Genomic DNA, 27,046 nt, shown 5'->3' on the forward strand with positions numbered 1-27,046 from the left:
TGGTACCTTTGCCTGCTGAGCCGGCCACCGGGTGCCTTTGAGCCTTCTTGGCTGTCTGGAAGGGTTTTCATCAGGACGGAGGGACAGTTGAGACACCCATGACTGGTTTAGTGTGTTCACGGTTGCTCGCTCTCCTCCCTTCATTGTTGAAGAAGCCACATTAACCCTGCTGTGCTTGTCTGAGTAATCGTGTCATGGGTCACCTATTCTAAACCTTTGTCTGCCCTTCAGGCCCCGGATTTCTATGTGCAGATGAAATGGGAGTTCACCAGCTGGGGTGAGTGGCTGTGGGCTTGGAATTTATGTGTTTCCAAATTTAAATAGCCTGTTGGTAGGTTTATGTTCCTTTGCAAAAGCTCGTGGGGGGGTTGGGTGTGTGTGTGTGTGTGTGTGTGTGTGTCTTAAATCCAGATCTGGTAGATGACCTGCATTCTCATTCAGTTTCCTCTAGTCTGTCTTTCTGAGTGTCCGACTTTGGCCCAGAACATGTGTACACGCAGCAGACAGACGCTTCTGTCCCCCCTGCATTGTGTATCCCTGACACCCGCTTTATTGGTGTGATTGGGTTGTATTATTTTTAGGGGTTGCTATAGCCCATACTGGCCACAGATTCTTGTCAGTCCTCCTGCCCCTGGCCTCCCATGCAAGGATTATAAGTGTGTGCTGAAGCCTACAGCTTCTTTAGGAAGCAGGGTCTCACTGTGGCCTCTGGACCCTGGGCTGAAGTAACCTTGCTTTGGCTAGGACTAGTCGGGTACTGCTCCACCCAGCCACCTGGCCATCTTACTAGTTTTTTTGGTTTTTCGGGACAGGGTCTCCTTATAGTTTTGGTGGCTGTCCTGGATCTCGCTCTGTAGACCAGGCTGGCCTTGAACTCACAGAGATCCACCTGCCTCTGCCTCCCGAGTGCTGGGATTAAAGGCGTTGCCACTCCCACCTGGCCATCTTACTAGTTTTTAATGCCTGTTTGTAGTGCTATCATTTTCGTGATTTACTATAATTTGTTACTTTTCTTATGTTGTTTAGCTTGATTCTTTCAAACTTGTTATTCTGGGGGAAATGAGTCAATATTAGTATAGTTTTCTTTCTCTGGGTTTTTGTTTTTTTTAATTTAATTTTCTACAAAATGCATGTATTTCCCCAGAATACTCTGTGAGGTAATTGATGATATATTTTCATAGGTATCTGCTTTTCCTTCTTGTAGGCCAGTGAACTAACATTTGGTTTTTATAGCTTTTCCATCTCACTAGGATTTCCAGCTTTGATAAAAAGCATCAGGGGCCGGGTGGTAGTGGCACACGCCTTTAATCTCAGCACTCAGGAGATGAGCCAGGCGATCTCTGTGAGTTCGAGGCCAGTCTGGTCTACAGAGTGAGATCCAGACAGCCAGGGCTACACAGAGAACCCTGTCTCAGGGGGAAAAAAAGGGTTTAGACCCTTGATATACTGTGAATGGAGGCTATAATGTGGTAACTGTGGCCTTGTAGCAGTGGGCGTGTGAGTGAGAAGTCCAGATGGGCACACTCCTCAGCCCTGGAGGGTCAGTCTGGGCCAAGAAGACTGCTGGGAAATTTGTTTACTGTTTTCTCTGATGTGTTGAAATAGGCTCTTTTTTCTATATTTTTTGTTTTTTTTTAATGCTGGGAATTCAGCCCCAGGGCCTGATACATACTAAGCATGTACTCTACTAGTGAACTACACCTCTAGCCTTCCTAATTATTGTCTGTCTGTCTGTCTGTCTGTCTGTGCTGCTGGGATTAAACTTAGTGTATGCAACTGACCTATCATGGGGATCGAACTCCAGCCACTTAATTTTTTTTTTTTCTAGTTAAAATGCCCTCACTAGGTTGTCCTGACTAGCCTCAAACTTGCTATGTGGCCCAGACTACCTTCAAAATGAACTCCTGCTCAGCCTCTTGAGTGCTATGAGTGGAGGCTTGCCCCGCCTTGCTTGCCCAGCTTCCATTTCTGTTTCTCAGGATGAGTTCCTGTACAAGTGGGAAAGGGGAAGTCCAGTTGTGTTTGGGCGGTCATGACTGAACCATCCGCCCCGTTTACTGACGTCAGAACCCCAAGTTCCTGGCTCACGCCTTCTGCTGAGTCCTTGTGTTCTATTCAGTAATGCGCCTCTCCCCTCCAGTGCCCTTGGTCTCTAGAATCTGCCCGAATGATGTCTGCCGCATTTGGAAGAGTGGTGCTAAGCTGCGCGTGGACATCACTCTGCTGGGGTTTGAGAACATGAGCTGGATAAGAGGGAGACGAAGTTTCATATTTAAGGGAGGAGGTGAGTGACTCCGCTGTCCTAATCCCTGCCCAATCCAAGCCCCGGGTCACTTGGTTGCTGTCGCTGAGACAGGGTCTCACTGTGGTGCCCAGGTTGGCCCGGAACTCTCCTTGTAGACCAGGCTGGCCTCTGCCTCCTGATGCTGGGGTTGATGGTGTGCACCACCATGTCCAGTGAGTAGCACAGTAATTGTGAACCATCAGAATGTGTTTGTATTTTATTCTTTATCTGTTCGGGACTTCATCTTTGTGGTGGGTGGAGTCGTCTGTCACGTGTGAGCTACTCACTTTCCTGAGGTTCAGTACACCCTTCAGAACGGGCACGAGTCTCTAGTGAAGGCACAAGTAGCCCTGCTCACCAGAGTGGTGAACAGACCGTTCACGTCAGCTCTGTGGCAGTGTTTTCTAAAGGTCATGGGTGAAATGTGTTGGAAAATTAGTTTTAAAACCTCCATTTCGGGGAAGATGCTCTGGGGTCTCCTACAAGTTGTAGAGGGCTGACCAGACAAACACTGTGCACGGAGAGTGAGCAGCCGGGGGTCTTGAGGTGAGGTGCTCAGGCAGTGTGCCCCCTGTCACCCTGAGGTGCTCAGAGGCAGTGTGCCCCCTGTCACCCTGAGGTGCTCAGAGGCGGTGTGCCCCCTGTCACCCTGAGGTGCTCAGAGGCGGTGTGCCCTCTGTCACCCTGAGGTGCTCAGAGGCGGTGTGCCCCCTGTCACCCTGAGGTGCGCGGGCATCTGGAGGGTGTGGACCAAACGAGCGCACTGTAGGTGCTCTGAGGGTGGGGGTGAGGGTGGCCTTGCCGCCTGTGTCTCCCAGCCATGTGCTTCCTCCTCACTCTGGTGCTCTTGTTGACAGACAACTGGGCGGAGCTGATGGAAGTCAACCACGATGACAGAGTGGTCACCACTGAACACTTCGACCTTTCCCAAGAAATGGAGCGCCTCACCCTGGACCTCATGAAGCCAAAGAGCAGGGAGGTTGAGAGGCGGCTCACGAGCCCAGTCATCAACACCAGCCTCGACACTAAGAATATCGCCTTTGAAAGGTAGGGAGTGGACTCCGGTTCACCATCGGCCGGGGCCTGCCTGCCTCTTTAACGGCATGTCTGCAGTAACTGGAGCTGTGACTAGGTTAGGACTTGTTCTTCCCAGTGTGCTTAAAGCTAGTGGGTTTAGCGTGATCAAATGCTCACCAAATAGACTCCCAGCTGACGTCCTGTGTACATCATTTTTGTAGCGTGGTGTCTAAGCCTCATCTTCGTGTGCTTCTGTGGACGCTGTCTTCTGGGTCCTCTGGATCTTGTTTTTGTTTTGGTAGTTTTGAATGCACAACACTACTTCATCCCAAAATGTGGATCTTTGAGTTTCCTGAAGCTAGAATTGGCATTGACATTGTACTGACATTAGGCAGTCAAATTTATACTTACTACGATGTATTGTGACCCCCAAATCCCACCTATGAGGCCCAATGTGTAGAAGAGTCTCAGAGGTGTTCAGTTCTTCCCAGTTCCTATGAGCATAGCTCTCCAGAGGGGTCTGTGCCCTGATTAATCCCAATGACACACTGGTCATAGCATCTACCTGTGGGGCATGCCGGGCATGTACAGGGTACTTGGAGTATGAAGGAGGTAGAAACTGTCATGTGTCTCTGCCGTGGGAGTCTGCAGTGTTTGCCGAGGATGTCACATCTGGCTGCCTGAGACTTATTGTAACCTGAGCTAATCTGGGCACTGTTCTGGACCTAGGCATTCCTTCCTCCCATGAATATGCTAACTGATCTCTTTAAAATTGTTTTCTTCTGTTTCCATTATACAATCGGTGAAGAAAACTGAGAGATGTCTCTTTAGTCAAATCTAAAACATAATTACCCTTTTCTTTTTGTTTAAATAAAGCCATGAAAGCAGAGTGTCTGTACCAGGCTAGGGCCTGCAGCCTGTGTTGTGTCTGTCTGGGGGCCACTTCTGCTTTGGAAGTAGGAACTGGGTTCTTGAAGACTCCTGGCTAGGGACACTGAGAGCTAGGGACTGACTGTGAGATCTTGCTAGATGTCTCTAGGCTTCAGCATGTGCCTCTACAGGCAGGGAGAACCTTCAGTGTGAGGCTCTGGACTGGAGGAGGCCATTGTCACTGCCGCAGCCTGTCAGCATGGTGAGTTAGGGCGACTAACAGCAGTAGCTGTGGGCAAGTGGCCCGGCCCTCCACTTTCCCCAGCTGGAAGGAAGACAGGCAAGTGAGCTTCAGAACACAGCCCCCGAGGCCTGTGACCCACCCTGAGGCTGCCATTCTCTGTTGCTCATGGGGATTTGTTGGAGCCATTGTGATGAAGTGTGGCTTCTCCAGGGTGTGTGGACTGGCTTGAGTCCATGAGTGCAGACGGGAAACAAGAGTGTCTTCCGTTGTACTGAGGACGAAGGTACGCTGTGTGTCCGTGTGGTCAAGCTGACTCCCCTGGAGCTGACAGTGGGCTGCAGCAGCTGGGCCACAAGACAGCAATTGCTTCTGCGCTGTTCTGTCTGCATCACGCTCGGACGCGATTGGGAACTCAGGCATTAGGAGAGATTTGGGCCGCTCCCGAGTGGAGGTTTGCTGACTCAGAGATGTGTGGACCATCGTGACTGTGGTGCTCCTCGTGGTTCTTTGCCATGTTACACCGTTTACTTCTGTCCTTTTCCTGAGTCTGTACTAGGAAACTGACCCTTACAAATCACTACCCTCCCTGGTGAGCTTTGGCTGGTGGCACTTGGGATTTTACTCTTTTCCTGAAAGATTATGCTGTGCCATATCAAAAAAACAAAACACCCTGCCAGTTCAGAGCTGCCTTTAAATTATGTAGTAGTCACCAAGTCACAGTGCCTGCTAAGTGGCCTTCGGTGTGTTGGTCTCAGGGGGACAGGCAGGAGGAAGCTGGCTGCTGTCATCTTCAGACGCCCATGCACGCCAAGCTAACGGAGGCACAAGGCGTCTTAGCAGCCGGGTCTAAAATACTAGACACTGACACTGAGCGTTCTAACTCAGCCGCTGTCAGCGCGGAACTGCAAAGGGCGAGGGGCAGCAGAAGCCAGGGTTGTGCGAGAGCAAGTGTGGACAGTGAAGAGTGGAGGGCCCACCGCGTACTAATGCAGGTGCACCAATGCAGCAGGGAAGGGAGCAGCGTCGGCACCCCTCAGGCTGCGTGTCTGGAAACAGCAGTTTCCCAGCTTAAAACATCAATGTCTGCAAAAATAAGGAACGAGTTAGTTAACTAAAAGGAGTATCTTGACTTTTGTTACTGGTGACGGACAGCGGGAGCTGTGGCTGTAGTCAGTTGGGCGTGGTTCAGCCCCTGGTCTCGTTTGCAGTGTAAGCTAGAGTAGCCGGCATCTGCCACCGTCCCTGCAGGACCCCATCTCTGGCTGTGCGGATCGTGATGCACTGATTGTAGACACCCAAGAGGAAAACTAACATCCGTGGTCTTCCTTTTATGATGGGTTAAAACAGACAAATAAAACTCACTATGTCCCTGATTTGATTGGCCAAATTCCATTGGACAGGGAACCGAAAACACCAAATTTAAAAGCTGCATTTTGCTTTTGTGACTTGGCTTACCCACCAGCGTCCTCTGAGCTTCCTGTGTCCACTTCACTCGGTCAGACAGAGCAAAGGGTAGACTTCTGAGCGCTCCGCACAGTGCCAGGCCAAGCTAGGTGTGATATCCTAGCAAAGGGCTGGATGACTCCTACGGTGCACCTCCTGGGGCAAGGTGTTCTGAAAAGATTCACACCCAGGAGTGGCAGGAAGCTCTTGTCTGTAATTCTAGCACTTTGGAGGTGGAGGCAAGAGGCTCTCTGGTTTGGGACCAGCCTGGCCCACATAGCAACATCTGTCTTTAAAACAGCACACATAAAAGAAAAAGAATCAGAACCTAGAGGCTGTTCTTGGATCCTGAATACATTTTCCCCCAGAAGTGTGTAGCCTTGGGTAGCTGGGTTTCTAAGCCCATGTTACTGCTGCAGCTACACCCTGGGGTACCTCAGAAGTCGCTGCCCAGCTGGGAATCAGTGGCTGGGCTGAACAGCCACTTTTCATGTCCTTCCCCTCTCCTCTACCTGACCTGATGGACACGAGACTCTGCAGTCATTGTGAAAGCTTTAATGGCCACTCCTCCTCCATCTGCCTTTCTCCAAGAGGCGGGGAGCGGCGGGGAGCTCTGGGCTTCACTTCTGAGAATTCCTGGATGGAGCTGGAGGCTCTTACGCCCCTGCCTGCAGGAGATGACCCAGATAAATGCTCTGACCCAGATTCCTTCTTGGAGCAAGCGAGACCTCGGACACTGGTCATCTCCACTTACTTCTTTGGGATAGCTGTCCACAGATGTCACGACCTTTGTCCCCTGTACTGGCAATTCCTGTTTAGAAGCCAGAAGTGGAGGCTTCCTTTGCTGGAGTGAGGCAAATTGATTGATAACCGTGTGAGGGGGCGGGGTTAAGCCATCTGTCATTGGTAGCATCCTTTTGTGGACAGTGGGACCATGATTTCCAAGTGTCCTTGACTAACTCAAGCTGGGGGACTGTAAAGGCTGTGGGGTGAACTCAGAATGGCATACTGTACATGTGGAAATTTGTGGTGTTCACTCTTTATCAGAACTAAATCCGGATTCTGGGGCTGGAGGACAGATAAAGCAGAAGTTGTTAATGGTTACGAAGCCAAGGTAAAAGGAAACTCTTACAATAAGATTTCTTATAGCTTTTTAGCTTCTATGCGAATGAGGAATCTGTTCTGATTGTTCTCATGCATCTGTGCGAGAGGATCCCTGGGGAATAATCCAATGTGTCTCCTACCTGATAGTTTTTTGTTTGTTTTTGTTTTTTGAGACAGGGTTTCTCTGTGTAGCTTTACCCTTTCTTGGAACTCATTCTGTAGCCCAGGCTGGCCTCAAACTCACAGAAATCTGCCTGGCTCTGCCTCCTGAGTGCTGGGACTAAAGGCGTGCGCCACCACCACCCAGCTTGATGTTTTATCTTAACTGATTTTCAGAAAATGGGATAGCATTCAGTGAACAGATCCACAGCTTTCCTAAAGAAAAATGATTGTTGGTTCTGTTTTTTACATTAAATTTAACCAGTTTGTCTTTTCTAAAGACTATGCCATTTAGTAAGGAGCTTCTGTGAATCTTTGTTACTTAGGTTTTAGTTGATTTCTAGAGCTGATGCATCCCAGCCCACTTACATAGCATCTGTGAACTGAGAGGGATGCCTGTCATGTCATCTGGTATTTTATCAGCTGACAGGCTGTTTGCTGGACTTTCCTTAGTGTACGGCGGCGGGGATGGAGGGAGCCAGGTGCTGTAGGGTCCTCTGCTGGCCTCTGGGTGAGCAGATCCGCTCCATCATGCTCGGATGCTGCATTTAGAAACAGCTGCTGGGCTCCAGACAGTTGGGCAGCTGCCAGCACACAGCACACCAGCCCCGCAGACGGCACGACGGCCCAGCTCCCTGGCAGGCCGGCAGGAGAAAGGGTGTGGTGCTCTCTGTCTCCCAGGTCTAGAGATCCTGGCTTCGGCTAAGGCAGGACTGTGATAGAGCACCCCGGAGCACAGGAGGCAGGTTAGGATCAAGAGGCGCCCAGTGCAGCCGCCCTGTCTGCAAGATAGATACCTGCCTGCTGAGCCCTTAGCAACAAGAAGGGCACAGAGAAGGGCAGGTAGTGCTGCTGCGTCCCCCGGGCTCCCAGGGGTTGGGGAGGCTGGGTTTGGTGACCGGGTCTCACTTTTAGTTGGCTGGGTTTGCTGGGTTTTGCTTCAGCTCTCTTGGACTTTCTGTGCCAGAGCTGGCTGACGCCTGTGTCACTGTTCTCTTTTGCACACACACCTCAAGGTTTACACGGTCAACAATGTGAGTGTGATCACCAAAATCCGCACGGAGCACCTGACAGAGGAGGAAAAGAAGAGGTACAAAGGTAATCGGCACCGCCCTGCCTCCTCCCCCGACTGCCTGGCTGGGGAGAACAGCGGCTCTCAGCCTTCCTAACGCCGCAGCGCCTCACCCCTAACGCCGCCGCAGCGCCTCACCCCTAACGCCGCCGCAGCGCCTCACCCCTAACGCTGCAGCGCCTCACCCCTAACACTGCCGCAGCGCCTTACCCAGGTCCCTCGTGCTGTGCTGTCTCCAGCCCTGAGACTATTTTCGTTGCTACTTAGAGCTGTCATTTTGCCACTGTAATGAATGATAGTGTAAATATCTGAGTTTTCCAGTGGTCTTAGGCGACCCCTGTGAAAAGATCCTTTGACCCCTTAAAGGGGTAGTGACCCACACACAAGTTGAAAACCACTGGTCTAAACAGTTCTGTTTAGTTTGGGCTAAATGTGCTTGGACATACAGATCCTAACTTTTCTTTGTAAAAATTTCCTTAGTTTGACTTTTTCTTGAAGTTTTTCATGGTTGGTTTCAGTTGTTTTAATTAAAACCATTCACGAGGGTGTGTCTGTGTGTTATTACAAGTAACTGTTGGATTTAGCAGCAGCAACAACAAAAATGGAGAGAGAGAAGGTACTGGAACTCGGGCTCTTAGCCGAGTCACCGTGGGTATGGGGTTATTACATCCTGGCTTTGCCAGCTCCGTGGCCTTGTGAAGCTGTCCTGCTGGAGGCCTCATCCTCCTGTGTAGTGACGTGGAGGTGCTGCTGACCACTGTTGGTCACTGAGAACGTGCAGGTAGTGACGTGGTCACCAGCTGTGCACCTGGTGGGCAGGCTAGAGCCAGAGCACAGCCCTGAGTGGCCAGGGTGGCAGAGATCCACACCAGCTCTCCTCCAAACCAGGTGCTAAAACTACTCTGCTTGAATTCTTTTTTTTCCCCCACTTTCCTAAGTGATCTATGTTAATCACATATAACAATGGTTTCTATGGTGATGCTGCTTGGATTCTTTTTTTTTTTTTAAAGATTTATTTATTGTGTATACAGTGTTTTGCCTGCATGTTTGCCTACAGGCCAGGCGCCAGATCTCATTACAGATGGTTGTGAGCCACCATGTGGTTGCTGGGAATTGAACTCAGGACCTCTGGAAGAGCAACCAGTGCTCTTAACTGATGAGCCATCCCTCCAGTCCTTTGGATTCTTATAATGGTCCCTCCAAGTTAAAGCTGCTAATGAAAGGATGCTCTAAGGATAAACTCACCCTGTGGGTGGTTTTTATCTCCCTGCCTGCAAATGGAATCGTCGGGAGCTTGGATCAGGACCCGGGAAATGCTGCGAGGGCCTTGATTCTGTTTATCTTCCTTCCTCTCTAGAGGACCGGAATCCACTGGAGTCTCTGCTGGGAACTGTGGAACATCAGTTTGGTGCTCAAGGGGTGAGTTGAAGACAGGGCTTCTCCTGTTTGTGATGGCGGCCGCTGGGTCCTGAGTAGGTCACTTGACTTGGAAAGTACCTCAGTTCCCGAGGTGTACTACAGACATCTGGGGGGAGAGAAGTAGATGAAGGGGACTTTGAAACATCAAGATTTTGGAGAAAGGGTAGGTCCTAGAATCCCACATCCCACACTGGCTCCCCTGGCTGTCTTCTCTACCCAGCACATAAAGATGGGAAGAGGGCGGGGACCAAACCCGGGGCTGTTATGTTAGACTTGCTTGTTCCTGCCGTAACCGGACTTAGTGAAGCCCCTTGTGGGGCTGCACTTCAGCCGGGCAGCTGTGACTCCCCTGAGTTCTGGCTCAGCAGGACCTCACTACGGAGTGTGCCACCGTGAACAACCCCACGGCCATCACACCCGACGAGTACTTTGACGAAGACTTTGATCTGAAAGACAGGGACATTGGAAGGCCAAAGGAGCTGACGATCCGAACACAGAAGTAAGTGGAGGGTGAGGCTGTCGTGTTCCCTCCGAAACTGAGTTTCCGTTGGCTTTGGCTGTTCCTTGCCCTTCCCTTTAAAGGGAATGTTGAAGTTACTTAACCTGACAAAGTCTAACAGGAACGGCTCTCCGTGTGGCCTTTGTCTAGAGAACAGGGAGAGAAGAGCGCCTTTGTCCTGTAAGGCTCTGTTTTATTCACTGCCAGTAAACCCCAGCTGATCAAATGAAAGTCTGTCAGCGTTCAGGGGAGCCGACTTCCTCGGGCTCTCACAAGTCCTCAGCTGAGGGGTAATGAGCAGGTGTGGGTTCCAGAGGGTGGTGTGTCTAGCCTGCTGAGTAGCAGTGCCCTGCCTCTCCCACCCAGGGGAGCTGGCCTCAGCCCTGCCCTGTCAAACCGCACAGGTTTAAAGCTACACTGTGGATGTGCGAAGAGTTCCCGCTCTCCCTCGTGGAACAGGTCATTCCCATCATCGACCTCATGGCTCGGACCAGCGCTCATTTTGCAAGATTGAGAGATTTCATCAAATTGGACTTTCCTCCTGGATTCCCTGTCAAAATAGGTATGGTTAAATAGAATTGAGGGGTACCTGCAGGTTTGCCTGTTTGTGAGGGGGGCAGTGCACGTCAGGGAAATGGAGCGTATTAGAGAAATTAGCAGCAGACTGTGGTGCGCACACCTTTAATCTCAGCACTTAGAGACAGAGGCAGGTGGAGCTCTGTGAGTTCAAGGCCAGCTTGGTTACAGAGAGAGTTCTAAGACAGCCAGGGCTATGTAGCGAGACCTTGTCTTAAAAAAAAAAAAAAAAGGCAATGGGGAAGACCCAAAAGAACCAATAACATTAAAAAAAGAAAGGGACATTGGGAGGCCAAATTAATGGCGCACACCATTAATCCCAGCACTTAGAGACAGAGGCAGGTGGAGCTCTGTGAGTTGTAGCTAGCCAGGGTTACATAAAGAGACGCTGTCTCAAAACACAAAACCAAAAAGAACAAGAATGGAGAGGCCAGAATTATCATCTGAATTGACTGTATTTGAAGACTTGGCATGCTGCTTGATTCCTTTTGTTATCAAAATGAACAGATTCCCAGCTAGTGTGTCTGTGTATGGACGGTACTAACAGGTGTGAGAAGGGCCAGGAGTGGTGGCGCACGCCTTTGACCCAGTACCCAGGCAGGTGGGCGGATCTGTATACATTTGAGGTCAGCCTGGTCTACAGAGTGAGTTCCAGGCAGGTCAGAGCTACATGATGAGGCCTATATCATAAAACAAGAACCACCCCCAAATAAAGAATATGAATCTTGTTTTGATGTCATACCTTTAATGTAAGCAAACTTCAAATTGGATAATTTTATTTTGAACTTTTTAGATTTTTTTTTAATATTTTGTTAATACTTCAATAATTGCGTGTGTGAGTGTGTGTGTGTGTGTGTGCGTGCGCGCGCGCACACTACCCATCCTCCTGTAAGGTAATTGCTCCTAGATTCACCTATCACCCTAGATAATTAGTGGATGAAAGCATTTGACACTAAGATCTTCCCATGCATCCACATGCTTTGGTTTTGGACTAGTATGGACAAGGCTATTTTGGATTGGGGTGTTTGAGTATTCGTGACACTTGACTCCTGTCTTGATCACTTACTCACTGTCATCTGGGAGAAGGTGGGTCTGACTTGGTCTCAGTTTTCCCATCCGTGGACTGGGTGTATGTGTATGTATGTGGTGCTGCCCTAAGCCTGATGGAAACCTGCTGATAGAGTGTGCTTTGCATGGTGCTAGCCAGTGATTATTGTTCTCGGTGAAGTCTCCTGATAGAAGCTTTTGTTTTGTCAGAAATCCCCTTGTTTCACGTTTTGAACGCACGGATTACCTTTGGAAATGTTAATGGCTGTAGCACCGCTGAAGAGAGTCAGAATGTGGAGGGGATCCAGGCCGACACAGGTAAACTGAAGAGCTGCGATGGTGACTTGAGAACCCTGTCATTAGACTAAATATTTGATGTCACATTTGATGTCATAGACTAGACATTAGATGTCATAGACTAGACACTGGATGTCATAGACTAGACACTGGATGCTGTAGACTAGACACTGGATGTCAGTAGACTAGACAGACACTAGATGTCATAGACTAGACAGACACTGGATGTCATAGACTAGACACTGGATGTCATAGACTAGACACTGGATGTCGTAGACTAGACACTGGATGCTGTAGACTAGACACTGGATGTCATAGACTAGACACTGGATGTCGTAGACTAGACACTGGATGTCATAGACTAGACACTGGATGCTGTAGACTAGACACTGGATGCTGTAGACTAGACACTGGATGCTGTAGACTAGACACTGGATGCTGTAGACTAGACACTGGATGTCATAGACTAGACACTGGATGTCATAGACTAGACACTGGATGTCATAGACTAGACACTGGATGTCATAGACTAGACACTGGATGCTGTAGACTAGACACTGTATGCTGTAGACTAGACACTGGATGCTGTAGACTAGACACTGGATGTCATAGACTAGACACTGGATGTCATAGACTAGACACTGGATGCTGTAGACTAGACACTGGATGTCATAGACTAGACACTGGATGCTGTAGACTAGACATTAGAAGTAAGTGCAGCAGGTCTGTGATGCAGACGAGGAAAGTTCAGATGCAGTGGGACAACCTGTGTCGTTGGGTCAGTCGTGTCACTGTGACAACGACTTGGAACAACCGGAGGAGGAAGGGTGCATTTTTGCCGCGGTTCTAGGTCGCTCAGTTGGCTCCATTAGGGAAGAGAATCTCCGTACTTTACAGTCTACCGAGTTCCCTTCGTCAGGATCACGCGTTAGTTTCCACCAGAAAGATCGAGGACAGTGAACCCATGCTCTGGTGAACTTTACTGTTACAGTACTCTTTTCAAGTCTTCAATAGCAATTTGGTTATTACACTTTCATCTTTCACGCTTGATTATTTGCCGCGCTGCCCCGCTGAACCGAGAGCCTCACGTGCCAGGCCAGCGCTGCCCCGCTGAACCGAGAGCCTCACGTGCCAGGCCAGCGCTGCCCCGCTGAACCGAGAGCCTCACGTGCCAGGCCAGCCTGCCCCGCTCAGCCACATCCTGGCTCCTGGGTAGTTCCAGTTTCACCTTTTTCACCTGAGATGTCTTTAAGCTGAGCACAGTGACTCAGGCCTCTAACCCAGCCCTTGGAGGCTGAGGCAGGAGGGTTGGAGTCCAGGAGTTTGAGGTCAGCATGAGCTTTACAGTAAGATCCCCGTGTCAGGAAAGAACAGTCAAGGAAACGACGCCCCCCACACATAGTTGAACACACACCATACTCTGAGGCTGGAAGATTATGTGTTTGGAGCCAACCTGGGCTGTGTTTTGAGTTTGAGGCCAGCTTGAGCTACATAGACCCTGTCTCAAAAAAAAAAAAAAAGCCTGAAAGAAAACAATTGTCTGAATTGACTGTAATGAGTGAAGACACTGGACAGTTGCCTTTGTATTTCAGCTTCCGAGGTCACAAGCTTTGAGGTTGATCAGTCTGTGTTTGAAATTCCTGAGTCCTATCATGTTCAAGACAATGGCAGAAACGTGCATCTCCAGGATGAGGACTATGAAATAATGCAGTTTGCCATCCAGCAGAGCCTGTTGGAGTCCAGCAGGAGCCAGGTACGTTGTCAGCAGGGAAGTTTCTAGCTCAGACTTGCTCTAAGTAACAAGGTTGGCATGGCATGGTGACGGTGCTTGTCAGGTCATTTCACAAAAGCTCGCTACCGAAGAGACTCGGCTCCCTCTGGCCGTCACCAGCTGGCATCGTTCATAAGCTGTCTTCAGACAGACTTCCTTTAGCCGTTCACCCGGGTAGCTCTTGGGTATTTTTCAAGGTGTGCTTCACAATCTTCTAGTACTGAAGTGTCACGTTTACGTCAGTTAAGGTAGTGGTGTGGACCTTCACCCCGGTTCCCCAAGAGGACGATCACTGTAAGGGCTGCTCAGTCAGGGTGTGGTAAATGAGCTCACTCTGACAGTTGAGTCTCTTTCTGTTCTCAGAACTAAGAAAAGAGCACATGGGGTGGGGGTGGGGGGGGTGTCCCTCCCTCCTGCGGCTTCTGGCGCTATTCCGGGAGGCTTGCTCTTCCACCCTCGGGGGCGCCTAGCTTGAGCAGAGGTCAGCTGGGCACACAGTCAGCCCCCAGCCTGCTGAGGATAACGGAGTGTCATTGCTTTCTTTGTTCCTTCCTTCCTTTCCCTACGGCAGGGCTCCGTGGTCCACAGTGGCCTTGTGCCCTGGGCTGTGCTGTCCAGCTACTGGTTTCTTCTTTCCTCCCCATTGTCCATTCACAGGAATTTGCAGAGCATGCTGGGAATTCTTGGGTGAACCAGCTCCTGCTCTGCTGGAGCCTATGAGCTGTGAGCAGTGTCCATGCGCCTGTCACTGCTCACAAAGCCTTCTGGGGCCTGAGCAGTTCTAGTCCCACCCCGTCTTTACTCCCCCACTGCCATCATAGACCCATTCCCAAGTCATTTGTTGTGCTTTTTTCTTTTTCATTCATTTTTTAATGTGCATGGGTGTTTTTCCAGCATGTATGTCTGTGTCTGGTGCCTGAGAAGGCCAGAAGAGTGTTGGATCCCCTGGAACTGGAGTTATAGATGGTTGTGAGCTGCCACGTGGGTGCTGGGAACCAAACCTGGGTCCTGGAAGAGCAGCCATTGCTCTAACCATTGAACCATCATCTCTCCGGCCCTCTTTTTTGGGCGTGGGTGGGTGGGATGGGGTTGGTTTTATTTACTTTTTTGGCAGCTGGGCCTGCTGCCTTTGGAAGCTCCCTGTATTCCAGCCCCTAGACAGGACTGTCAGCCCTTCCTCTCCCCGTCCAGGCAAGCTTCGCTGTGCTCTCCCAATAGCGGTGAGACCTCGACTTCACAATAGCTCGAGTCCAGGGCCACAAAGACCAGACTATGCCTCCTGTCTGTCTCTAAAGCATGCCCCGCCTTGGCTGTTTGAGTGTTGCCCCAGGTTAGTGGTTCTAGGCTGGAACCATGTGAAGCCTGAGAAGGTGGTGGTGGCCCTGAATCCAGGGTGACGCCTGATGCCGGTCCATACGGTAGAAAAGTATGCAACCTGACAGTCACCATCAGTGACAGGTTATAAATACTGCACATTTTGTCCTCACTATCTTCATTTCCTGGTCATTTTGGCAACTATTCCTTCTGTGAGGTATTTATACCCGTCTTCGGTTTTCCAGGAACTTTCGGGACCAGCTTCAAATGGAGGGATCAGCCCCACCCACAGCTATGAAGCCCAGTATGAGAGGTAAGGGATGGGACCTCTCAGGATGTGGCTTTTGTCAGACCCGGGTGGGCACAGGCGCCCGGTACAGAGTCAGCTCTGCCGTTCCTCTTCTGTGCTTCCTCATTAAACCAGCTCTGAAGTGAGTGCATTTCTGGAGGGCACTGTGCGCTGCCTGGCCCACAGGGGAGGGGTTTTCTGACCGGCCTGCTCTTCTGTCAGTGTTGATTGTGGGGCTGGCTGGGGAGGAGCTACAGACCTGGGAGACGGCAGCAGTGCCTCCTTTTTCCTGTGTGAGCCAGGCACGTGAGCAGTGTGGGTCACGAACCTCACCTTTGCTTTCAGACAGCCCGATTCCCTTCATAGCCTAGTCCTGGGTGATGCTGGGTCACGTCGGCCCAGCACCTCCTCCTCACCAGGAGGGCTTGGTACAGGGTGCTCTTAGTAATCAGTAAGAAGGTGGTTGCTGCCACTGCCTCCCGGACAGGAATGACCGGCCTGTGTTCCACCCTAGGGCCATCCAGGAGAGCCTCCTAACCACCATGGAAGGCCCGTGCCCAGGTGCCCTCGGTGAGTCGAGCCGCTTTGATAGTGACCTGCAGCTGGCCATGGAGCTGTCTGCCAAGGAGCTGGCCGAACAGGAGCTCAGGCTGCAGGAGGAAGAGGCCCAACTCCAGCAAGTCTTGCAGCTGTCACTCACCGAGAAATAGACATTTCTGTCCAGGGGCTACGCGGGAGTGCTCCGTCAGCTGAGACCCGACGGCAGAGGGCCTGCACTCCTGCAGACAGCAGCTGCCCCTTCCTTATGCAAAGGAGCAGGCCCAGGGACTCCCCAGAATGGAGAAGGGGAGCACTGGCAGGCCCCATCTCCTGGCTGAGGGGAGGGGCATCGTCACCTTCCATTAGCTGCCCTGGCTTGCAGGTCACATCTCTACTACCAGCTTTAGACAGACGCCAAGCCCTGCGGGTTAGCAGAGACATCTTAATCAGGAGTTCTAACAGTTCCTGTAGGGTCAGGGTGCTTTCTACACGGGAGCAGCGGCCTTTGTAGAGTGCTCACCAAAGAAACGGGTTATGCTGACCTCTCCATTTCCCTTCCTGTAGGGTCCCTAGGATAGGACGTTGCCGCCATTACACCTCCTCATCTCTACCTTGTCCATGCTCTGTACCCCAGCTAAGAGGATATGCACAGGATCTATTTTAGATTATGGCTAACTATTTGCATCAAATTAAGATAGACAAATGACCACGGATGTTGCCTTAGCCTTAAAAATTACTAATAGTTTTAAGCCACCTCACTCCACACACTGAGGAGAGTTCCTCTGGGAGCAGCATCCTCCAGGCTACACCAAAGGCAGCTAATCCTGTCCTTGGAGGAGCAGCTAGGGGAGTCGGTCGGCGGCTGGTTCTCGAAGCAGGCAAGCTGACCGAAGCGCTGGCCCGGCAGAGCCAGCTGCAGGCCTGGCTGCCTCGGAGGACGGACAGGATGGACTTGAATCAGAGGGACGCTAACATGGAGTAGAGGCTCTTCATCCAAAAGGGAAAAGGGACAACTCATTGCTTTTTAGAGTTCAAATCAACATCTTTCTGGATAAATATATTTTTTAACAGAATCTTTTTATTATTTTTAAAAGATATAAAAATGACTACTCCCATCAGTAGCAATACAAGGTTATGCATTTTAACCAGATTTTCTCAGGCCTTTTTTGGATACCTTTAGTAGTTAACTATTTTGTCTAACCCTCCTGTAAATACCTACTGCATAACAGACCGACCCCTGGGGGATACAGCCAAGGGCACCCTGCACCTCTCACCCGGTGCAGGCGTCCCCCCCACAGGCTGCGCTGACCACTGGTAAACAGCACCTGCCTCTGTTTTGCATCTGTTTCCTGTTACGCTTCTTTTGGGATAGGAAGGGAATCCACCAGTCCCAAGAATGTCTGTTTGATACAGTCAGTGTTGCCAGTAAAATGTTCTTAGACAAAAAGAATTGTGATTTTAATTCCTCATAGCCATCTGCCTTTTGTCCTGGTCTAACCAGACTTCCCTCCCTGTACATAGGCCAGTATGGGCATCACATTTGTACAGCTTGGCGGTCTGTGTCCTTGGCGTTTGTTGGGGGCAAAGGTACCGTGGGAGTGGCAGTCCTCGGGCTGTGTCACCCACCAAGGTGACTCCCGGGTGACTCCTCTGTTTGCATTCCTGAAGTCTGTGACTGTGTCCCCAGGAAGTCACTTAAAAAAGGACTGAGCATTGCATCAACGTGTTGCAGCTTTCCCCATGTGTTCTCTCTTAAAACGCCAATAAATATGCTTCCATAGAGGGTGCTCACAGTCCTGAGGGCCGGCCGGCCGGAGTCCTGTCTCTTCCTCGGAGCATCCTCTTGTCACTGGAGGTTCACCGGACACGCACTCCCCGTCACAGTGCCTGTCCTTTACAAAGTAGCGCGCGCGCGCACACACACACACACACACACACACACACACACACACACACACACACACAGCCTTCCTGCTCAGGGCACAGTCAACATTGTCTCACAACTTGTGCCAGATGGAGATGAAGAAGCATCCATTGTTGGGCTGTTTGGATCCATTTCGTGCACCTCCTGAAGTGTGGTGTCTTCAGGAAGAAGGAAAAGTGGGTCAACATCATCACTGCTGAAGTGGACTCGCTCCTTGAAGCCAGGGTGCTGGGGGCGGGGGGCTACTTGTAAGGCATTCAAGTGAAAACCAGGGTCTTAAAAAGGCAGTGGCTAGATAAAGGTGTTAGGGTTCTGGAAGGGGCTTTGCTGCCCTAGGAAGATGGGGAGAGCAGCTGTGCTTGGGGGCGTCATGAAGAACAGCCCCTTTGGGGGGGGGGGGGGCACGGCAGCCTATGCATACTTAACACCGAGCAGTTCACCAAGGCTCACGCCCCAGTCCGTTCCACCTGGAAGCGTTGCTGGCATGAATACAGGTTTCTGAGAGTCTGTTCCTGCCTTGTGCTTTACCAAGTTAAGTGTGAAGAGAAAGTTGGCTTTGGTGGTGATGGGCACAGGAAGACAGCAGCCTGGCCTCAGGCTCCTCCTGACCATCAGGACATCAAGGGAGATGAACTGGACTGCGGAAGTCTTAAGTGACCATGGGGCAGTAAGTGATGGAGTCAGAGTGCTGCCTAGCCCCGAGTCTAGCAGAGGTGTGGGTTTGAGACTGAAGTCAGCTAGAAACTGACTTGTGAGTGCTGGGATCAAAGGTGTGCACCACCAGGCCTGGCAATGTCTGATTGTTCTTAAGAAACGCTTAATCACGTGTCTGAGGAGGGTAGGTGTGCTGGCCCCCTCGGAAGCCAGCGCTCCCTGGAGCTGTAGTGGAGCTGGTTGTGAGCCGCCTGATGTAGATGCTGGGGGTCAACCCGGGTCCTCTGGAAGCGCAATACATGCTCTCAATTGCTGAACCCTCTCTCCAGCCCCACAATTTCTGTCTCTAACCAGGTGTCTCTGAGGGTCTAACTCTGCCCTGGGACTCATCCACAGCTCCTGGTTACCACCAAGTGAAAACAATAACAAGGATTACTTGGCAAGGTTTTACTCTTTCCCTTAAAAATCTTAAAAATGGCAACAAGTAGTATAGCGGCATATCAAGAGGTTGTTCATGGAGTGGGCTGGACTTGTCCTCCTGGGATGCTCAGTCTCAGTGTCCACATATTCCTCATCCAGCAGGGCAATAGCCTGGAACTTCTGGGGAGAGCGGCCTGGCTGTGACCATGTCTCCCACATTTCAGTATTTAACATCACCTGGCTTCAGGGTGCCGGTGTACTGCTTAGAGGGAATCCGAGGCTCTGGGGAGGGTAAGCTGCTTACAGTTGGCCTTGAACAAGAATGCAGGCCTGCTCTCCCAGCCCCAGAGTGATTCTGGTTCAGCCTCACGTCACATACCAGTTTATACCAGTTTAGAGTCTGCTGCACAGGTCCTTCCTTAAACAAATGAGACCAGATTCAAACACACCAAACACACCTGCACTGAAGTTTTTACACAGACTGAGTGGTTTGCCTTGGTGATGTCTGTTCACTACACATATGCTTGGTGTCCCCCAGAGGTCAGCAGAAAGCGTTGGATTCCCTGGAACTGGAGTTCCAGGTGGTCGTCAGCCACCACCTGGGTTCTGGGAACCAAACCTTGATTCTGTACAAAAGCAACCAGTGCTCCTAACCACTGAGCCACCTGTACAGCCCCACCCCACATTCTAAACACTTGGGAACATAATGATGAATAAAACAGCAGACAGGATTTCTCTTTAACCTTGACATTTTAATGGCTCAGTGTTACAGGGTTACCGACAAGACCCCAACAGTTACAGTGCTCCTCATCAGTTAATTCACATCAAGTACAGGTTATTAGATTATAAGACAAAAAAGACCAGTGCTGTGCTTGCAGGGAACACAAGACTAAGCATTACAACAATTCCATAACAAAATTAAATCTAGCACCTTTCAAATAAATACTAATCATCACTATCACGATGAAAATATCAGCAGGGAAATCTAGTTCAGTAGCAGCACTTGGAAAGCTGGCAGCCTTGTAAACACAGCAGCCTGCACAGCGGACAATGGCTGGCCGGCCCCTCGACAGCCGGGAGAAGACGGGGAGCGAAGTCTCACGTTCCCATCTGAGAAGCTACCACAGGCCTGAGCCGCGGGTGAGAGGGACATCAGTATGTTTGGGTCAGGTGGAGTTGTTCTTCTGGTAGACAGGAGCATTTCCAGTCCAACCCAGAGCCTTCCAGGCCAAGGGGGCTTGGGGTTACAGACCGAGGATACAATTCTGGCAGAACTGTGGGCATTCAAGTACAGTGCCGATGCAGGAGCGCTGGCCTAGGTGGCCCACAGCGAACGCTGGCTTTGCACCCAGGGTATTCTAGGGCAGCTCAGTAGAGCAAAAACGTGGGCTTTGTTTTTATATTTATTCATCTGCGGGGGTCAGAGAACAACCCACGGGAGTCGGTTCTCTCCTTCCACCAGATGAGTGCTGGGAATCAAACTCAGGTCATCAGGCTTGGTGGCAAGCCCCTCTACCTGCTGAGCCATCTTCCTGGCCCCCATGTGTGAGCAACACATAGTGACAGAATGGTTGAAAGCAGGGGATGTCTACATGTTAAGCCTCCTTACTATTTCAAGCATTAGTGATGCATCCTCTTCTCCAGTGCGGTTCTTCCAGTGGACACTGCAATGGACACATCTTTACAGGGAACCTTGGGGCTTCCGGCTTCACTTTTAACTGGTACAGCCAAACAAAAAGAAACACTGAGACATTGACTCAGCCACCAATAACTGATGTTAGGGTAACGATTACTGCTGGGTGCCTTCCCAAAGCCCGTCACGTTTACCACCCATCAGATCAACAGTCACTTCCAAGAAGCTGATTCCACCATCTCCAGCGGCTCATGTTTCCATCCCAGAAACTCGAAACAGGGTGATCCCGTGCAGCCATCACCGACGACGGATGGGCTTGTAGACACAAAATGCCATAAGGATGACGGTCACCAGCAGGATGCTGAAAATGGTCCCCATCAACACTGCAAAGGGAAAACAGGTTATCTCATGAAAGCTCCAGGCTCCATGACTTCATTAAGAGACAGTGCTTTTCCAATTGCTACTTGAACCCAGGGTACTTACTGTGCTGGGCCCCAGAACTAGCCATGAACAGGCACTTACTCAACTCACCCCACAGATACGGGAAAATAAATGTGAGTGTTCTCCATACAGCCTGAGGCCCGGGAAGAACCGCATCTGAGCTACTTGTGAGAGACAACTCGGGTCAGCAAAGCAAGGGCCTTGGGAGCCAGAACAAGCTCAGCACGTGCAGCAAGTAGACAGGCATCACGGAAAGCACGCCGAGACGCAGGAGGTAACAGGAAAGCAATGTACACAGGGCCTTGCAGACAGGAACCTAGGCTGATGCTCGCATGCGGTGCATGCATGTGGGTGTGCAAGTGCACACCTCATACACATGTATGCAGGGCCAATGCAAGAGGTCAGATCTCTATCGTCCCTACTGTATTGCCTTGAGAGGGTCTCCCACTGAACCGGAAGCTTGCTGGTTTTTGGTTGGGCAAGCTGAGCATCCGGCAAGTTTTCTGTTCCCTAATGCTGGGGTCCATCACAGGCAGTCATGTGCAGCTTTTTATGTGGGTGCTAAGGTCTTGAACTCAGGTCCTCAAGTGTAGTGGTATTGTGTTCCCCAAAATATTGTGCACCCTAATAAACTTACCTGGGGTCAGGACATAGAACAGCCACTAGATACAGAGACTAGAAAATGGTGGCACATACACCTTTAATCCTAGCATTCCAGAGGCAGAAATCCCTCTGGATCTCTGTGAGTTCAAGGCCACATTGGAAACAGCCAGGCATGGTGACTCACACCTTTAATCCCAGGAAGTGATGGCAGAAAGCAGAAAGATATATAAGGCGTGAGGATCAGAAACTAGAAGCTTTTGACTGGATAAGCTTTCAGGCTTTTGAGCAGCAGTTCAGCTAGAGATTCATTCTGGATGAGGACACAGAGTGGACACAGAGGACACAGTCTGAGGAAACAGGATCAGCTGAGGAACTGGCGAGGTGAGGAAGCTGTGGCTTGTTCTGCTTCTCTGATCTTCCAGCATTCACCCCAATACTGGCCTCAGGTTTGATTTTATTAATAAGACCTTCTAAGATTCCTGCTACACTCAAGCTTGTAGACCAAGCACTCTTACTGAGGAATCTGCCAGGCCCGTCCCCCACTCAATGTCAAGAAAGGCCTTTGGAAGGCTACAGGCAAAGACAATTGTGATCTGGTGAGTTGGGGAAAGAGATCCTGTAGCTCCTGATGCAAGAGGCACCTCATGATGGGCGATGAGAGAGCCAGGGAGCCCGTTCATCTTTAAAGCCCGAGGGTTTGATAAATAAGGCAGTTCAGCAGCTGATGAATCTTGACAAGGGGCTTCTCACCAAAACACTGTAACTTTATAAATCTGCTTTCAAAAAAAATTTTTTTTAACTTTTTTTTTTTTTTTTTTTTTGTCTTTCAAGATAGGGTTTCTCTGTGTAGCTCTGGCTGTCCTGGAACTCGCTCTGTAGCCCAGGCTGGCCTCGAACTCACATAGATCCACCTGCCTCTGTTTCCCGAGTGCTGGGATTAAAGGCGTGCACTGCCACCACCAGGCTAAAAATCGAATTTTTGTATGTCTCTGCGCATGCACAGGGGTCAAAGGACAATTTCAGGGGTCTGTTCCTTTCAGTGTGTGTCCCAGAGATCAAATTCAGGTCACTGGGCTTAGCAGCAAGCACCGTTACCTGCTGCGCCATCTTGCCGGCTTAATTATCTGCACGTGTGTGTAAGCTTCAAGATTTGTGTGTCATGTGAGTGTGTATGCCATGTGTGTACAGGTACCTGCCGAGACCAGAAAAGACACTGGACCCTAGAATTGAATTACCGGAGGCTGTGAGCTGCCAGAGTGGATGCTGGGAACCAGCTTGGGTCCCCTGGAAGAGCAGAAAGCACTCTTAACCCCTGAGCCATCTCTCCAGGCCCGAACTGTATTCTTTTAAAACTTAATTGTGTGTGTGTGGGGCGGGGGTGGGGGGGGGTGGGGGGGGTGTTGGTGGCTGCAGAGGCTTCAAGAGGGGGTCAGATTCCTGGGGACTAGAGTTACAGAAGGTTTGAGCTGGCATGTGGGTGCTGGGAATCAAACCCAGGGCCTCTGTAAGAGCGTGCTCTGTAAGACTGGTGCTCTTCTTAACTGCTCCACTGTCTCGCCAGCCCCCAGCTGCGCTTTTGAGAGTCAAGGTCATGCCTAAAACATTCAAGGTGCTCAGGGAGGAAGTGGGCCCTACAAGTGGCCTCAGCCTGGCCGTCCGGGGCTTTAAGCTACTGACATAAGCCACCTACGTTACTCGGCAGCAGCGATCTGTGGCGTTCAAAATGCTGTGACCTTTAATAGGCAAAGGCGCCTTTATAAATGCTCAGTTCCAAGCGTGTGGGCCCACACGGGCTCCAGTGGCCTGGACTATGGTCGTGCTGGTCGAGGTCCAGTTCCTCCGAAAAAGCCAAGCCCTGACTACTTTCAAGCCGGGCATTTCAGAGCACCTGTGCCTGCCCCGCCTCTCTAACCCAGCCCCTCCCCTTAGCCCAGTTATCACACACAGAGCTGCTTTTCTTGGGGAGCGAGGGGAAGACAGGAGAGGGGAAAAAAAATGACAAAGAGAACATGCCACAACTCCAGAAGCCAGATGTAATTTTACGACCATTATGGGTGCTGGGAACTGAGCTCAGGCCCTCTGCCGAGTACAGCCAGGACTGCCTGCCAAGCACCTCTCCAGCCCTGCTTCTGTGTTAAGAAGCCGGTTTCCCTTCCCTTTGCTATTTTAAAGCCCCTTCCAAAATGTAAGAAAATGGCTTAAGTGGAGCAAGAGAATTTTAAGTCCAGTTGTAGTCATAACTTTAGGTAATTAGAAATTCAAGACTTTTGACAATTTGGCCAAGTATTTAGTTGACCTGGGCTATCTGGAGATAGGGCATTTAGCTCATTTAAGACCAAGATTGTGTTTAACAAAGACCTAGCACCCATACTGGACCCCCACCATACCTATAACTCCAGTTCCAGGATCTGATACCCACTTCTGGCCTCACGGGACACACACACACACACACACACACACACACACACACACACACACACACACACACACACACACACGATCCAAACAGGGAGAAAGGAAAAAGCTTAATTAAAACCATGTGCTAGGTATACAGTATCATTTGGATTCATATCCACTCGGAGCTTGATAAGCTCCTCTATTTTTCATCCTTGTACCACCTCTCTCGAATGGTACATCAGTAACCAGACTGGTTCCAAAAAGAACCTTAAAAGACAATTTGTTGTTGTTGTTGTTGTTCTTTGAGACAGGGTTTCTCTGTGTAGCCCTGACTGTCCTGGAACTCACTCTGTAGACCAGGCTGGCCTCGAACTCACAGAGATCCGCCTGCCTCTGCCTCCAGAGTGCTGGGATTAAAGGTGTGCACCACCACCACTACCCGGCTTTAAAAGACAATTTTAATTCCATCCTTTGGTCCCTTCTCATCATTGAGCCTCATGCTCTGCATCCAGAGTGGGACAAATGAAAACTGAATTAAAAGGACTCCTTTACGCTTAACTATGGATTACTCCAAAGTGTTCAATCACGTACTGAGGTTTGGGGTCAGACTGCCTGGGTTCCCATGTACTTCGTAGGCTATGCACCTTCCTAGGCTAAAGTACCCAACTTCTCTGTGTCTTATTCATGAAATCGGAGACAAAAATCCCACTGCCGGGCAGTGGTGGCACACACACACCTTTAATCCCAGCATGTGGGAGGCAGACTGATCTCTGTGAGTTCGAGGCCAGCCTGGGCTTCAGAGTGAGTTTCAGGAAAGGCGCAAAGCTACACAGAGAAACCCTGTCTGGGGGGTGGGGGGGATCCCACTGCCCTTAACTGCCTAGGGCTGCATTTCTTGAACTCAAGGTAGTAAAGGACAATTCTACTTTGTCCCAGACCTCTAGATATATGCACGATCACTAAGCAGGCCACCTCAGAGCATTCTGTACAGACACACAACCTGCTTGGATGCTGCAATGTCAGTGTCAACTTTCATAACACTATTTCTGTGTGTCGGGGGGGGGGGGGTTGTTTTCTTTTTCTTTTTCTTTTTCTGTTTTTTTTTTAGGTAATAGTTTGGGAGCATCCTCAGCTTGCTGTTCTTCAGTAGGGCTCTCAACCAAGAAGGTTAGGACTAGAAACATTTTGATTATGTGGACTACAAGAGGCGGGTGTGACTGCATCCAGAGATTAAAGGATAGTAAAAGAGAGGCTCAGGACAGCCTCTCCCCCTCCCTCAAATGAAAACAAAAACAAAAACCACGTGATCTAAGGTGTCAGTAGTATCCAGGCTGACAAACCCAGGTCTAAAGGGTTAGGCTGGAAATCTAGACAGGTACAAAGTATGTGGTCAAAACGTGGGAGAAACCAAGCACATAAAAGACAATCCAGAAACGATACCAGGTGGTCACTCACTTCAGATACACAGATGTCCTAATGAGGCGAGAAGGGAGGGCGGAGGCAGGACAGACAGATTCACTCTGGTTTGCCCAGGATCGAGCACCAGAGCTCTTCAAGGCCATGCACTAGAATGTGTGTGCATGTATGTTGTAGATACTCCCCAAAGTTGTTTCAAGCCCCCACAAACCCCAGACTCAAATACTGGCATTCACCACGCCCTACCCGGTTGTCCCTGAGTAACATAACTTTACCTCTGGGCTTCATTTTCCTTTTCCGTAAAACCGAAAAGCCCTACTTTTCTCATTAGCTTACAATGAAGCCCCCCCCCCAAAAAAAAAATACACGTAAACAGCGCTGAGCACAACACCTGGTGTGTAGGAAATGCCAAAACGTGTCCATTACAAACGCCATCACTGAGAACGGGCCTAGATGGCAGGAAGAGGGATGCAGGGTGAGCCCTACTGCCTAGCCTGGATCCATAGAGCCGGACATGAGCGCACAAACCCAGGTCTCCAGCTTCAAGTGCCAGCAGGTGCCGCCAGCACACAGGGCAAGAGCGCCGGCTCCCAAGGCTGGGGGCTGACAGCAGGAAAACCGGGCTCCTGAGGACCAGCGGTCCGGGACCAGCTCCCGCGCCTCCCGCCCGCCCGCTCCCCAAGGCCGGGACCAGCTCCCCGAGCTCGGCTCTGTCTGCAAATGCGCATCCCGCTCCGCCCCGTTCCAGCCCCGGCCCGGCCCGGCCCGCGCCGCTCACCCAGGTTCTGCCCGCGCAGCACCGCGTAGGGCCGGCTCCGCTCCGGCGGCACCCCGGGGCTCGGGGCCTGGGCCTGCCCCAGCAGGAGGCTGCAGAGCGCGGCCACCAGCCGCAGCCAGCCCGCAGGCAGCATCGCTGCAGCCTGCCCCGCACCGAGCCCACGGACGCCGCTTCCGCCGCAGGCCCCGCCCCTAAGCGCACCCTTCTCCGCGGCCCGCCCACTCGGCCTGCGTGGTTGCCACGGAAACTAGACGGGGCGGGGACCGGGGGTAGACCGGACGAGGTTCCGCCAATGCGGAGTGGTCCGAGCTTAATACGGCACCCAGGCCAACTTCCGCCGGGGATCAACGTTCCGCCTGGAATGTTCCACCGCTGCCGCAAGCGCTCAAGTCAACCTACCCTGTGGACGGCTTTGCTTTACAAACCCAAGCGTTTAAATCGTATTGAATCGTCACCATGGTCTGGAGAAACAGACTATGCATTCCCATTTTACATGTACTCTCTCAAGGAACCTACGTCCTGAATATCTTTTTCTTTTCTTTTTTTGGTTTTTCGAGACAGGGTTTCTCTGTGTAGTTTTGCGCCTTTCCTGGAACTCACTTTGTAGACCAGGCTGGCCTCAAACTCACAGAGATCCACCAGCCTGATCCACCTGCCTCTGCCTCCGGAGTGCTGGGATTAAAGGCGTGCGCCAGGCCTGAACAGCTTTTTCTAAAACTGAGGCCTCCCCTTCTCTCAAAAATATACCCACTCTACCCAGCGCCACCCTTAACCTCATTGCCTTAAGCCTATCACCATTTGACTGACGAATTTAACACATATTTAACTATTAATA

The 27,046-nt window shown here is 50.7% G+C and overlaps 2 protein-coding genes across 3 annotated transcripts in view; one reads left to right on the top strand and one right to left on the bottom strand.

Moving 5' to 3' along the window:
• The window catches only part of Ankrd13a (ankyrin repeat domain 13A), a 34,018-nt gene extending 16,277 nt beyond the window's left edge, over positions 1 to 17,741 (top strand). Inside the window, exons 4-15 of one of the 2 annotated variants that reach the window (XM_076559971.1) lie at positions 232 to 277; positions 2,141 to 2,284; positions 3,142 to 3,331; positions 6,906 to 6,972; positions 8,138 to 8,219; positions 9,551 to 9,612; positions 9,978 to 10,111; positions 10,516 to 10,673; positions 11,945 to 12,052; positions 13,624 to 13,784; positions 15,362 to 15,429; positions 15,920 to 17,741. In XM_076559971.1, coding sequence (XP_076416086.1) covers positions 232 to 277; positions 2,141 to 2,284; positions 3,142 to 3,331; positions 6,906 to 6,972; positions 8,138 to 8,219; positions 9,551 to 9,612; positions 9,978 to 10,111; positions 10,516 to 10,673; positions 11,945 to 12,052; positions 13,624 to 13,784; positions 15,362 to 15,429; positions 15,920 to 16,115 — 1,416 coding nt within the window. In that variant the 3' untranslated portion in view covers positions 16,116 to 17,741. The remainder of the gene's footprint in view (positions 1 to 231; positions 278 to 2,140; positions 2,285 to 3,141; positions 3,332 to 6,905; positions 6,973 to 8,137; positions 8,220 to 9,550; positions 9,613 to 9,977; positions 10,112 to 10,515; positions 10,674 to 11,944; positions 12,053 to 13,623; positions 13,785 to 15,361; positions 15,430 to 15,919) is intronic. The other variant, XM_076559970.1, reaches the window with a different exon arrangement.
• A 1,933-nt stretch (positions 17,742 to 19,674) lies between these two features.
• C23H12orf76 (chromosome 23 C12orf76 homolog) lies at positions 19,675 to 26,420 on the bottom strand. Its single transcript, XM_042268360.2, has 2 exons — positions 26,212 to 26,420; positions 19,675 to 20,959 (listed from the first exon to the last, which is right to left on the bottom strand). The coding sequence occupies exons 1-2, from the start codon at positions 26,342 to 26,344 to the stop codon at positions 20,874 to 20,876; spliced, it is 219 nt and encodes a 72-aa protein (XP_042124294.2). The 5' UTR covers positions 26,345 to 26,420; the 3' UTR covers positions 19,675 to 20,873.
• Positions 26,421 to 27,046: the final 626 nt, after the last annotated feature.

This window comes from Peromyscus maniculatus, chromosome 23 (genome assembly GCF_049852395.1).
Source record: "Peromyscus maniculatus bairdii isolate BWxNUB_F1_BW_parent chromosome 23, HU_Pman_BW_mat_3.1, whole genome shotgun sequence".
Lineage (NCBI taxonomy): Eukaryota > Metazoa > Chordata > Mammalia > Rodentia > Cricetidae > Peromyscus > Peromyscus maniculatus.

Bases quoted from the DNA above. Each gene is read 5' to 3' on its own strand.
- C23H12orf76 (XM_042268360.2), bottom strand. From the start codon at position 26,344: ATGCTGCCTGCGGGCTGGCTGCGGCTGGTGGCCGCGCTCTGCAGCCTC. The intron at 20,960-26,211 runs GTGAGCGGCGCG...TTCCCTTTGCAG, and splicing joins GCTGCGCGGGCAGAACCTGG to TGTTGATGGGGACCATTTTC.